The 14,632-nt window shown below is 40.4% G+C and overlaps 1 protein-coding gene across 1 annotated transcript in view; it reads right to left on the bottom strand.

The window, feature by feature from the left end:
* XYLB (xylulokinase) overlaps window positions 1–14,632 on the bottom strand; it is a 738,622-nt gene that overhangs the window by 508,309 nt on the left and 215,681 nt on the right. Inside the window, exon 10 of the mRNA XM_085632025.1 lies at window positions 7,224–7,305. Within this exon, the coding sequence (XP_085488151.1) occupies window positions 7,224–7,305 (82 nt within the window). The remainder of the gene's footprint in view (window positions 1–7,223; window positions 7,306–14,632) is intronic.

Raw genomic sequence — 14,632 nt, 5'->3', positions numbered from 1 at the left:
TGAGAGAAATGGATGTGCGCTCTCTGTTCTAGTACAGAAGCATGGAAAACTGAAGAAACCAATTGCATATTTTTCATCCATGTTGGACCCAGTAGCTGTAACCGTTCCTGGGTGTCTGAAAGCAGTAGCTGCTACATGTCGAAGTTTGGAACAGAGTGAAGGAATTGTGATGGGATATCCTGTGAAAGTGTTTGTACCTCATGATGTGGCGATTCTTTTAACAAGGAGTCATACTCAGTATATGACGCACAGCTGACTGACTAAGTATGAAAAGGTCATTTTGGGTGCAACAAATGTGAGTCTCGTGAGATGCGTAAATGTGAATCCTTCAACATTATTGCCTGATGTAGAGCATGTGGAGGTAAGAGATGAAGCAGATCATGATTGTTTGGATGTACTTGACTTTTGTACAAAACCAAGACCTGACATAAAAGATGACCCTTTACCAGAAAGTGATTATGTCATGTTTGTTGATGGATCTTGTTTAAGAACAGATGATGGAGTACTGAGTGCAGCATATGTGGTATGTACAGTTGCAGCAGTGATGGAAGCATCCTATTTGAAAGGAGTAAGGTCGGCCCAAGTAGCTGAACTTGTTGCCTTGACCAGAGCATGTATGATTGGGAAAAGTGTGAGAGTGACTGTGATAACTGATAGTCAGTATGGCTACGGGGTGGTCCATGATTTCGGCCAAATTTGGCTGCACAGAGGTTTCCTGACCTCAAGTGGAACTCCCATTAAGAATGCTGAAGTGGTTGGAAAGTTGCTTGAGGCAATACAGCTGCCTAGGCAATTGGCCGTGGTAAAATGTGCTGCTCATAGTCGCAGTGGTGATTACATTGCCACTGGAAATAAATTTGCCAATGACATGGCACAATATTGTGCACGAAATCAGAATTCAATCAATCGGGCAAAGGAAAGGAAGATGATTTCTTGTTTCCCAATGTTTACTAACACTGTGGGAACATGGGATGAGGTAAGACAATTGCAGGAAGAAGCAGGAGAGAAAGAAGTAAAACAGTGGGTAAAAGCAGGATGTGCACCAAGAGAGAAACATCTTGTGTGGGTCTATCGAGATGGAAGACCAGTTATGCCTGATAGCATGATGTCTGCCATGGCACGGATGTATCATGGACAGGGACATATAGGGAGAGACGCCATGATTAGGTCTTTTAAACAAACTTGGTATAATGCCAAGTTTAGGCTTGTGGCGAAAAGTATTTGTCAAAGATGTCTAATTTGTCAGCAGTACAATCCAGGAAGAAAAACAGTGGTGAGTCTGGGAACAATAGGTCAAGAGGGAGGACCTTTCACCAGAATGCAAGTAGATTTCATTGAGATGCCTCCTTGTAACAGGTTGAGGTATGTTTTGGTAATGGTATGCCTATTCTCTAGGTGGGTAGAGGCATTCCCAACAAGAAGAAATGATGGAATGACAGTGGCAAAATTATTGTTGAGGGAATTTATACCTAGGTTTGGGTTCCCAGTAACAATTGAATCAGACAGAGGAGGACATTTTCATAATGAGATCATAAAACTGATTTGTGAAGCATTGAATGTACGACAAAAACTGCATTGTGCCTACCGACCAGAGGCTTCTGGTGTAGTAGAACAAATGAATGGTACTATCAAAAACAGAATAGGGAAAATGTGTTTAGCCACAGGTATGAAATGGCCCGATGTCTTGCCTCTGGTACTCATGACTATTAGATCAATACCAGACAGAACTACTGGTTTGAGTCCACATGAGATCCTCATGGGACGCGCAATGAGACATGTATTTATACAAGTCAACAAGCTGATGACAATAACTGATGACATGGTATTGGAATACTGTAAAAGCCTGGCTGCCGCAGTTCATTCTGTGTTTCATCAGGTTGGAGCGGATGCCACCACTCTTGAAAAGAAGCCAGCTCATGATCTGAGCCCAGGGGACTGGGAAAGGATAAAAGTACACAGAAGAAGAAACTGTTTGGTTCCCAGGTGGGGAAAACCAAGGCAAGTCATCTTGACTACAACAACAGCTGTGAAGTGTGCTGGTTAGAAGAACTGGATCCATGCAAGTCATACTTTGAGAATTCCAAATCCAGTTGATTGTAAAGAAAATGAGTATTTTGATGAGTCAGAATCCAGTACTGAGTCAGATGACGGAGAGCCAAAAGACAAAGAAAGAGAAAACCCTGAAAGGGGGGAGACAGAGCCAAGGTTAACTTTGGTCCCCAAAAGTAATTCCCTGAGGAGAAGGTTACAAATTTCTGATACCAGTTCAGACTCAGAGACAGAACAAAGAGCACATTCGTCCAAGAAAAAACAAAGAAAGAACAAAGAAAAGGACAGTGGAGAGACTATAAAAGAAATCCATGAGAAGGAGGTGCCAGATGAAAGATTGAGAGAAATTCCACCCGAAAATACACCTTTAGATGGACAGGTGCCAGATACAAAGAGAGAGGGAAAGATTATTGCGGAAGACCCCCGAGGAGGTGTAGGGAACTCCAACATCCAGTTAGAACCAGGGACAAGTAGTCAGCAGGAAGATTGCATGACGGAGATTCGAGGAGGGACAGAAGTAGGGAAAACAAAAGAAGTGGTGGAAAAAGAACTTGTTGAAGGTAAAAAGCAAGTTGAAACAGAGTCTGAGGAAAGCGAAGATGAAATACCAGAAGGCCGAGTTCTAAGAAAGAGAGCTTGGAGAACTGAAAAGAATGATAAAGGGAGTAAATTGAAAAGAGCGGCAAAAGACGAGGTGTGGCCAAACAAAATAAAGAGACTGAGATATCGACTAACACGTGTAAATTCGCCAAGAGCTGAACAGGTGAATGAAGTAACGAGTCAGGAAAAATCGAAAGAAGAAGAACAGACAGTAGTCAAAGAAAACAAACGAACAAGAAAACCTAACCAGAAGTATAAATCACCGGAATGGACATATGTGGCCCTGCCTTAAGTGAAGAGGCGGCTAGCCAAGGAAATCCAGAGGTGGTTGTACCGGAAGTGGTTGAGAAAGACGAAAAATCGGAAATCCTGAGAGTTATCTTGTCCGATATTGGAGAAGATGCGGATGTTCAGGACAACCTCTATGCTGAAAATGAAAGGAAAGTGAAAGATGATGAGATGCCAAACTGAATGAGACAAGGAAGTTACTGATGGAAAAACAAATAAAATACTGAAAAATACAAAAACTGGTAGAACTATGTAGGTGCTTACAAGCCTTGGGTTAGAAACTAGTTGTGAAGTAGAAGAGGCTTAGTCAAAAGACACGGCTCATTTAGAAAAGATGGCAAACATAGAAAGTAGCAAAAGTAGATGTACCTTCCTTAGAAGAGGGTGCAAAATGTGTTGTTGTTGTACAGGATTATTAATGCTTCTTTGGAGTACTCTTGCTCTGCTACTTTCATTTAAAGTTACTGTTGATACATTAGAAGGACATAGTGATAACATAACTAATATAGAGAAAGTTCAAAAGGTAGTTCCAACTAGAATAGATAAAAACTATTTACATGAAGACAGGTCAATAACAGATTTCTCTAACAATGTGTTTTCAAAGTTGTTGTATGAATATGTAAAAACAATGGACGTAAGGGATTGCTACGTATGTATGCAATTACCTGCATCTGTATCTGAAGGAGTGACTTATCATCACCTTCCTGTAACATATGGAATAACATGTAGTGTAATAGCTAGTTTATTTTATCAAACTGGTAAATTAGAGTATTATTTTTCAGATGTAGATACTATATTTTCACAAGTACCAGCAATTAACAAACTAAACAAGGTAAAACCTGCAAAGGTATTAGGTGAATTTTTCTTAGAGACTAAAGAACTAACCTTAGAATATATATTTAGAAATAATTTGACTTGCAGTTTAAAGAAAGAAGAGAAGACATTTTTGGATATGGTTGAAGAAAGGAGATTGAAAATGCAAAGAAAGGCTTCAGAAGGGAAAGTGGAGAAAACAGTTTGGGATGTAGAAACAGAGAAACACTTAAGAGGGGAAACAAGTCCAACTATGGCTTTAGATTGGCCTCAGAAAGGGAAATTGTGTATAAGAAGGAATCAGACGGCGTATGACAATTATTTTCTAGGGAATAGTGAGTGCCATGATACATACCAAATCCTGGGAGGATGGGGATTTAAAGGTGGAAGAGATCAAGTCTTTCCAGGACTGTATTTCATTTGTGGGAACAGGGCATATTATTGTTTGCCAGACCATTGGTATGGCACATGTTATGTTGGCCTGGTTTTTCCAAAGATTTTTCACATGGATAGAGGAGAAGATGGTGTACATAGTATAAGTAGTTATTTAGCACGTAGTAAGAAAGAATCTTGGACTGAAATTGTGGGTGACATTTTTGGAGCACTGATACCCGCAGTGGGAATATCTCTGAATGCGAACAAAATTAGAAAACTTTCAACAGTAGTGGATCGCTTGTCAACAAGCACCGCTGGAGGATTCTTATTGGTAAATACTGAAATGGTTGCCATGCGTGCTATGGTAATGCAAAATCGACTTGCCCTTGATATTTTATTGGCAAAAGAGGGTGGAGTCTGGGGAATGCTGAAAGTTCAACATTGTTGTACTTACATTCCTGACGAAAGTAGAGATTTGAAAATTTATATAAAAAATATTACAGAATTGCATGATGAAATTGTACCACTGGAGGTTGAAGGTGTCTGGGAGAACATTGGTAAGAAAATATCAGCTATTAAAGACTTTGTAATAAAACTAGGTAGTACATTTATAGGTAAGATATTATTTCCATTAACATGTGTGATTACTTTAATATTAATAATTAGACTAGGTTGTATTTGTTGTAGAAAGAATAAAAACCAGAAAATAATACAAAGAGAAAACTTAAGGAGAAGGGATAAGAAACAAGAAAGAGAATTTGAAGAAATAGAACTAGAGGAGTTAAAGGATAGCATGTATAAAACAGCAAAAAGAGAAGAAACAGGGGAAACTGAAATATGAACGAAACAAGAAATCAATTTAAATTTCCGTAAAAGGGATACAACATTTTTAATTAGTGTGGTGATATAATCACCAAAGTGGGGATTGCTGGAGCGGGTAGTACAAAATTTTGTATACCCCCCCATTCTGCATGTTTATATTAATCTGAATAATCAATTAATTGTAATATTATTAATTTACTTGAAGTGATAACTCACCAATTATATTAACAAAATAATTATTCGTGGGAATTGCACCTTGCATGGCTATATTAATTGTAAACTAACTTGAGTACGCATATTAATAGTAGAAAACTAGAATATTGCATGTTATATGTCGCTTTGGTGATGTATTTGTGATTTGTGCTTTATTCAGTGAGTATAAACCGCTCTGAGTGTTGCTTCTGCTAGATAAATACACACACATATGGGTATTAGCAAGAGGATAACATTTTATTAGCCATTTCTATTTTTTAATTACGGTTTTATGTTTCTTTTGCTTAAGTTGACCATTTCGGCCTAACAAGATGGCTGAACGAGACGTTAGACGTGATTGCCCTGACAACACGAGGTTCTGGGTGTAGTGCGCAGGCGTCACCGCCAGCAGCAGTGGCCTGGACCTGACCCCGGGAGAACATGTACCCTTCAAGGACGCTCCGGGAACCTATCCAAGACTAAAGACAAAGCTCAATTTAAAAGCTGGAACAAGCAAGTTTGATGACTTCATCGTTTAAGTGGACCAATCAGGACTTTCTAAGCCCCGATCTTGATACTTTTTGACATTATTTTCATTATAAAAGTAGGTAGGGAATTGAACAAATGGCTAATGCTCTTCTTTGACGAAATCGATTTCCTGACGTTATGCTGACAGAGAGGACGGTGACACTGCTGGACAGCTGTTATCCTGAATCTTTGAGAGACTGAAATGCGGCCTAACTTTGCTGAATAAAATTCTTCTTGACTGACTGACTTAGAGGACGACTTTAGCCAGAATAGGTAAACATGATGTTCTGAAATGCTGATGATGATTTCTAACGTTTCTTGCAATAATTTTAGATTAAGAATATTTGATTAATTGACAAATGTGTTGTGTCGATTATTTTAAGAAGAGAACCTAATGGGATTTGAAGACTGATAAATGACTGTGAAACTAAACCTGTAAACAACTAAATTATCCATCTCCTTATGAGAGGGATATCTTAGGTCTGAGGTCAATGTGTTTAGAGTAAGGTAAAGGTATTCCTCTCATGTCAGCGTTTGGAAGCGTATTTCCCTCAGAGAACAGATCAACGGAGTGTAAGTATTTTGGTGTTATGGGCCCCGCCAATGAATGTATTTGAGTGAATTTGATGCTGAGGTAGTTGGTCTGTGTCGAAAGGGGAATTTGACGTTCCGCGCTGCAACAACATCAACAAGTGAGTCCCAATCTGGCATGGTGGAGGCGGGTCTTACATTCCAGATGCGCCTTGAGTAGAGTTGATGTATGCTCTGAGCTACATGATTGGGCATTCGAGAAACAGCCCAAAACGTACAAATCCCCCACATTCACTTCCTGAGAGGGTTTCGCCTATTTGCTACTCTCACTTAATCAACAACTGGATTTATCAAAACCTTTGAGATTTTGTGAGTTGACACAATTTTCCAGCTTTCAAACTCTCAAAAATATCCCTGCTCCAAGCAGTAAATAAATTTGAATCTGAAAAAGCATGACATAGATATTAAAGAAAATATGCAGTAAAATAATTGAGTTAATAACTGTCCTCCATTTTTCTTAGCGGTTTAGCAGGCTCATTATACAGAAGATAGACATTTGGGGGTAAATGTCAGATTAAAATGGTGTTGCTCCATGTTCTATTTCTCTTGAGCATTAGGAACATTTGGTAGACATTTTTTCAAATGGTATTTGGTTGTTGTAAGTTTATTAATTGGGAATCACATTACCATGCAATTGAAAATCCTTTAAATATTTTATTAGTAATTAATATTTAGCAAACAAATAACTAGTAAATGCTAAAACATATTTTAAAGCATGTGACTTGATAAGATTTAAATCCAGAAACGATGATGCCTCAGAGAAGGGGGTAATCTTTCTGGTATTAAAAATGAGGAAACATGTGAAATGCAATGGGTTGTAATCCATTAAATTAACCTTTCAGATAATGTTATCGTGAATGAAAAGGCAGCTGAAAGAAAACATCTGACGGCATTAAAATGGCTGTATCAAATTAAAACATATATGCACCTCCAATTTCTGTTACATTAACCATGATTTGGCTCACCTGGATTGTCTCCCGTGAATGCAACAACCTTACAGTCTGGGTGAAAGTCATAGCGTTCAACATGATATGGTGAAATGGATCCCTAAAGGAAAAATGGAATACAGTTATAGTTGCTGCATTTAAAGACAACTTTTGTATTTACAAACCATTTTCAGACGAGATGCATTAGCACAGAAGAAAGACTTTGATTTAACAGCTGCTTCACACAAAGAAAACATTTAAATCATTATAGTGATGATCAGCCTTCAACTATTCCAATCAAAATTGCATGATCAGTTTTCATATACTGTTATATGAGCACATTTCAGAATGATAACAAAACACCAAATAGGCAATTTCTACTGTTGACAGCTAGTGCAAGGAAAAGTGAACATTTTACAAACCATATTCCTGAATTAATATTCAATTCTAAATGAATTTTCAATCCAAGCAAAACTACTTATCAAATAGTGCTGTCATTAAATGCTGAATGGGACAAGTTTGATAAGGATTTAGTCCACCATTGCTTCATTTAACAGACAGGCCTTTAGGACCAGCTGTACAATGATTAGTAATAGTGATTTCCTAATTGCAATTGCCTGTGAATCGCAATTAGGAAATCGCTATTCCTAATGTATGAAACTCTTTTGTGTTTCATTAGTGATTTGTACTGGGTCGCAAATAGACCTACCTCATGAATATTCATGAGGTAGGCGCACTTTGTGACCCACTACAATTTTGCTGCCATCGCAGGGGTGGTGGCCTGCTGGGGTCAGCACTCCACCATGTATGGGATTGCTTTTAAATAAAGCAATCTTTTTTTTTTAAATGCAGCTCATTTTCCTTATAGGAAAATGGGATGTGTTTGTAAAGAAAAAAAGAAAGTTTGAAGTTTTACTTGAAGAATAAGCAGTGGTCAGTGGGAAAACTGCCTGATCTTAAAAATATTTTACCAGCCATCCTCAAAGGAGAAGGAGTCTCGTGGGCGCCTTCCATTTGTGAATGGGTTACCACCAACTTTAAGTTAGTGGTAAGGTGCAAATGTTTTGCGACCACATTTTGGCTGCAAAACACTTGTGCATACCAATCCGAATCGGTATTTGGAAGGGACGCCCTAAAAAAAACCCTTCCCAAAAAACGAATCGCAAAACCCAAATTGCGATTCAGTAACAAGTTAACGAATAACAATTTGGGTTTTGTACATCCCAAAAATCATATATCTGTGAACTGGCCCATTTGCAACCAGAAAAATGCTTTGTACATATGGCCTCAAGTTCCTTAAAAATGGAAGCATATATAAGGTAAGAAAACATATTAGTAACCCCTGGTGTAGTGTGCATAGCGGGGCTAGGCGGAGGTCCACGGAGTTGAAAACAAACTCTGTGAAACTCCTTTACGCCACCCGCCTCCACCCCTCAATTATAAAAAGTAATTACACATTATTAAAATTTTTATTCAAAACCACTTACCTGGCATGCGGCATCCCCAGGCTGCACTCCTCCTCTTCTTCGCCGTCTCGCTAATCCTTGTGAGAACTGAGCATGCGCGCACGCACATTCCTTGCGAGAAATACGCGGCATGCACAGTTTTCACAAGGATTACCAATAGGGCAAAGAAGAGGTGGAGGGCAGCCTGAGGACGCCGCATGCCAGGTAAGTGGTTTTTAATTAATTTTATCACTGTTTAATTACTTTTTATAATTGGGGTGTGGCGGCGGGTGGCGTAGCGGAGTTTCACGGAGTTTGTTTTCAACTCCGTGGACCTCCGCGTAGCCCCGCTATGCACACTACACCAGGGTTACTAATATGTTTTCTTACCTTATATATGCTTGCATTTTTAAGGAACTTGAGGTCATATGTACAAAGCATGTGTCACCGTGATAGCACAAACATGCAATCCTTTTTTTAAATGGGGTTAATTTAAAATGCAGAAAAATGTTCTGCATAAATATTCATGACATGGAACATTTTTTAGCACTTGAAATTTCTCTCATTTAAAAAATGGTTGTATTTTTCAATTATACTTATGGCACAGTGTCTACTGACCAGTGAGAGCTAGAGGCCTTTTGTTTGTAAAACTTTGAATTGGGAGAAAATTAAAAGGAAGTGTTAACTTAATTATTAAAGTACCGTTTAATTTTAATTTTCTCCTCTTTAAAATCATTCAAAACATTTTCTTCACAGCTTCAATACCAGTTGACATGGACTTTTATTTAGATTTAAATACCTCAGTGCTACAGTTGTTCACCTCTGTGCCCCTGGGTCCTAAATCTGACAAAGCACTGCTCATTATCAGGCCCTGCTATCTGCAGCCTGGTCAAGCAGGGATGTGATTCTTTACCTTTTCAGTTTAATCTGAATACTGCACACTTGACCTGCAGAAAACATGAACTTTTCCCACCCACATCAGGGTGACAGCACAATTAATTTACTGTTATACTGTGATGACACAGTATTAATAGATCATGTCAGTGTAAGTCTTCAAAAGACAATATATATGATTACTATACAGTATGGTAAAAAAAGAATTAAATCAGCTGGATGAAAACTGATCATTGTCTTTGATCAGAGCATGTCAAACTTGCTTTAGGAGGAAAAGCCTACTTTTCCTGTTAATACAAAGAGCTGAAAGTGATTCATCTTCAATTGCAGACGCGGTTGCATAGTTATCGTTCATAAGATTTAGTAAGTTAAAGTGATGTCAGGACTAGTCAGAGGTCCAGAGATGCGACTGTTTGGGATTGGACATTGAGGAAACAATACAAGATGAGTATTTTATATCTTTATTAAAGATGATCAAAGATTCAGCATCATGATTCAAGACCAGAGAGCCAACTGCCAAATGTAGCACATGTGAAAAAAAACACCACCATGTTTCTTAATGGACCCATTAAGCTTTAGAACTAAAAACGTGGACCACATTAGTACAAAATAATATATCAATCACCTTAATCCAATGCAACAAAACACAAGCTAACTTGAAACAAAAACCATCTAAAAGAAGTGAAAAAATAGTAAATTAAATTGAGAGAGGTTTAAGACATCAGATTTTTTTGCAGATCAATGCATGATACATTTTCAACTTGCTGAATTGTATTGCCAGGAGTCGGAGACCACAACGCCACTGAACCCTGACAATACTTCCTTAAGCAATATATTGTTTTCATCAAATGAAACTTCAAAATCCACACTCTCCCATTCACCAGATATCTTAGACACACATTACATATTCTCGTATTGGTCTCAAATAACCCTCACAGCATTACCTGTAATGGACTTGACTTCAATACTTACAGCCCCCACTCCTGGAAAGATCTATCTCACTAATACTTGCCCATTATCCAATACTAAAGTGCTTTATAAAAACATACCCAGTGATCATGGTAGTATTAAAAATCACATCATATTTTAAAATGCAGCTGAAGATTAACTGGTGTATGCATTCACAAGGGACAAGTCAAGGTGCACACCAATTTCCCAGATACTAATTCGAACACTGTTTCCAGTGATGTGATATAGACATAAAAGGCTCCTTTCTGCTTTAATCAGATCTACCCCAAAAGCGACTGCTGACTTTTGACAAACTCCATTGATAGTTTCTGACATAATTGAGTACTACTGTGACCCAAGAACTCTGATGATATTGACTAGAAAGACGAAGAAGTTCCTGGCCAAATTTCCTTGGGTTTCCCCTGGTATGGATGTCACATCCGTTCCATGCCTTGAAGACCAAAGAACATTCTCTGTCGGTGAAACCACCCTGTTAAACCTTTCAACATAATAATTTGTCCTGCAGCGTTACAAAGCAGTTTCTAGAGGGCAAACACCGCATTGCTCTATAGAGTTCAGAAGTCATAGTTTAACTCCTTTGCTAGACCCTGACTCAGATGGAAACCCATATCTGATTAAAAAAAACTCAGAGCCTCTAATACTGGGACCTGTCACTAATATAATCTCTATACAACTTATATATTAATCAGACAGTTTGATAAGATACTATGCAGATGCAGCAACATACTGAATGACCCCAAAATACTCTGTGCAATTTTGTCCCACAGCCTTTTCTGACCCTTATATGGTTGTAAAGTTGCTGACTTGGTGACCAAAAATCTGCACTAACCCATTTTTATGTTAACGGTATGCCCACTAAACATTTTATTGAGTTTTCAATGTACATAGTGATCCATTATACTGTCATGGTTCCGCTCCAGGAAGGGTTAACTGGTATGCGTGTTGGTTTCAGGTCCACATTTGGCGTGTGGTACTCCAGGACCGGTTAGCGGTATGGCCTTCCAGCCAGGAAGTGCACCGAGTCAGGTGAGAAGCACTACCGGGTGAGACCGCATAAAGCCCGCGGTGCTCAACCCATCGGTGCTTCAAGTACAGACTCTTGCCCGGAGACCTGCCGCTCGCTGCTTCACCAAAGGACCTTCCGTACCTAGACCGACTCCCTTTCCCGAGTCTCTCGCCTTCGCTGATGCACTGAAAGCGTTGTCCTTATCGGCAAATCGCGCAGGAGCGCATTGCTGGTTATCCCCTCGCGACACGCTCTGGAAACGCGTGGTCACGGTTACTTTGTTTTTCTTCACGGCGCAGGAGCGCCTTGTCACTTTCATCCTCGCGACACGCTCTGGAAACGCGTGGTCACGGTTGCTTTGTTTTTCTTCACAGCGCAGAAGTGCCTTGTCACTTTCATCCTCGTGACACCCTCTGGAAATGCGTGGTCGCGGTTACATTGTTTCTCTATGGCGCAGAAGCGCCTTGTTGCTCTCCCCTTTTTCGCGACAGGCACTGGAACGCGTGGTCGCAGTTTTCTTTGGTTTCACCACCGCGCAGGAGCACTTGTTGTTTTTCCTTTTCTCCATCAAGCACAGGAGAAGCTTGCTTGCATTGCTGCCTACCTGCATGCAGGAGAGCGTGGTTGTATTTCACTCTCCTTGCACTAGCAATGGGGCGCGGGTGTTTTCCCTACCATTAGCGGCAAGCGCAGGAGCGCGGTGTCGCCAAACCTACTTACACACGCACACAGGAGCGCTAGTGTCACCCTCTTCTGGTGCTACACAAACTGAAGCGTGCTTGCCTGCCTCCCTGTTCGTCCTACCCCTTCAGCCTTGAAGACTTCCTATCCTTGCTCAACCTGTTGTTTCCAGGTGACTATATGCCCTTAAAAACAACATCCCTAGTGTTGGTGTGATTGATGTATGTGTATAAACCGGGGAGAAGGGTGGGCAGACGCACTCATCATTTGGTTATTCTTCTATCCAGCTGGTGATAACAGACGGCATCGCCTCCCAACGCCTTTAGGACTTCTTCTCCTGGTCCCATCCTTGCCTTGGTCGGTATAAACACCTTTCATAGGGTGAGGAGGGGGACGGTGAAGGTTGTCCACGTCGTCCCTGCGAGATAGCTCCACGAGTACACGAGGTAAGACTTGTTAGGTTCTGATATATACTGAGCATGTATCAAGAAGACTGCATTTGTTTTTCCATAAACATTTTCCCATAAAGGCCAGTTATGGATCTGCAACTCTAGCATACATACTGGAGTCCATGACTCTTTCAGGTATTCCCACAAATTATTTGATATTTTATTCTATTTTAGCCTACTCTACTAGGACCCTTTTCTTATCCATCCCAATGAGCGATATTAATAGAATCAGTAGATTTTTGGATTTCTGCTGTTGTGCAATGTCCCTCTTTGCTTTAAAGAAGAAGGTGGGCAACAGTGTTTCTTCCAATACATCTAGTAATGATGGTATTCACTCACTCTGGGGTAAAACAAGTGAAGGTGTAAAGAAGTGTGAAAAAGTGCCTGGATACCAAACATTGTGCCTGTATAAGCCAGTGACTTGACAGACTGTGTATGTTTGATATATGTGTGTGATATTTGTAGAGCATCATCCTAGCTACAAGTCAGCAGAGTGCTGATCAGTATCAAAGGCAAATATACAGTCAGCAAGTGATTGGAAAGGTAGCTGCTTTTGGGAGGAGACGTGGAATGTTACTTTGTGATAATATAGTGTTCTTTAAGGAGGTGCGTCTCTAACTACTTCCTAAGTTGAAGCAGTTTTGAATCTATTCTGATGGGTACAGGGATGTAGTTTTTTGATGGAAAGGACATATTGTCTTTTTTCTTTTTGCACTTTCTTGCCTCCAGTATGATGGTGTCCTCTCTGTGGGTATGACAAGCGTCACTGTAGATGGTGAGATTGTTATCCAGATAAACGGGGTGGTGATCGTGATGGCTCTGTAAATGATGCAACCAGTTCTGAAGATGGTGTGAGCTGGCAAGGGGGGGGCAGTGGAGTGGAGTGGATTATTAGCAGAGTATGGGTGTAATGTTGTCATAATTCTTCAGGTCCGAGATGAGAAGTGCTGCAGCGTATTTGAGCCAGTTAAAGGGGGCCAGTTTGGAATCCAAAATGGCCATTTAGCAGGGTGTAACCGCCATCAAATTGCAAGAGTATGAGGGCTTGAATGGCAGTACAGAAATTGCTTTCTGGATAAAAAGGTTTGGCTTTATTTAGGAGAGAGCTTGTACCAGGTCGTCTTTGACTTCTTGGCAGTGTTCCTTGAGCATGAGGTTGGTATCCAGGGTCAATCCAACTGACTTGGCATTGGGTGAACTGGAGATTGAATCAGGCCAGGTTCAGACCATTCAGCCAATTGTGAACTAGTTGTTGCTTGCTGTTCTTGGCAAATAACAGAAATCCAGGCTTTGAGAGTTTGAGCTTTAGGAAGGTCCCATTTCTGAAAACCTCCACATGATTTACTGTCTTTAGCTTGCCTGTGGTATTTCAAGGCTCTGTTGGCTGTATTGCATACTACATACACTACACTGGTGGCAAGCAGGATCCCTTCCAGGATATTCCATCCATACAGAATGGCTCAGAGTTCTATCAGATCTCCTCCTGGTCTAATTGCAGAGTCCCCTTTTTAGGCAATGATGCAGCTACAGATCTTCAGCTATGTTGCCCAGAAATAGTGTCACACATTCAGAAGGACACACCCCCATCCATGTATTACTTACTTACTTATGCCTACTACCCCTCTTGGGGAATAGGCCATCAACCAGGACTCTCCAGCCATCTCTGTCCTGGGCTTTTCTTTCAATCTAACTTCAGGTGTAACCCAGCTCCTTTCCTCGATGCCAGGTGTTTCTTGGTGTTTCTTGGCCTGCCTCTTTTCCTTTTCCCTTGAGGGTTCCAGGTGAGGGCTTGCCTGGTGGTGTTTGATGCAGGCTTGCAGAGGATAGGACCTATTCAGCCCCAGCATCTTTTCATGATTTCTTCATGAGCAGGGAGATGAAAGGTCTGCTGTCATAGGTCGTTGTTGTTGATGGTGTTTGGCCAGTGGATTTGGAGGATTTCCCTCAGACGGTTGTTGATGAAGATCTGGACTTTGTTGGTGGTGGTCACTGTTGTCCTCCAAG

Source organism: Triturus cristatus, chromosome 10 (assembly GCF_964204655.1).
Source record: "Triturus cristatus chromosome 10, aTriCri1.1, whole genome shotgun sequence".
Taxonomy (NCBI): Eukaryota; Metazoa; Chordata; class Amphibia; order Caudata; family Salamandridae; genus Triturus; species Triturus cristatus.
This window is presented reverse-complemented; position numbering and strand designations above follow the sequence as displayed.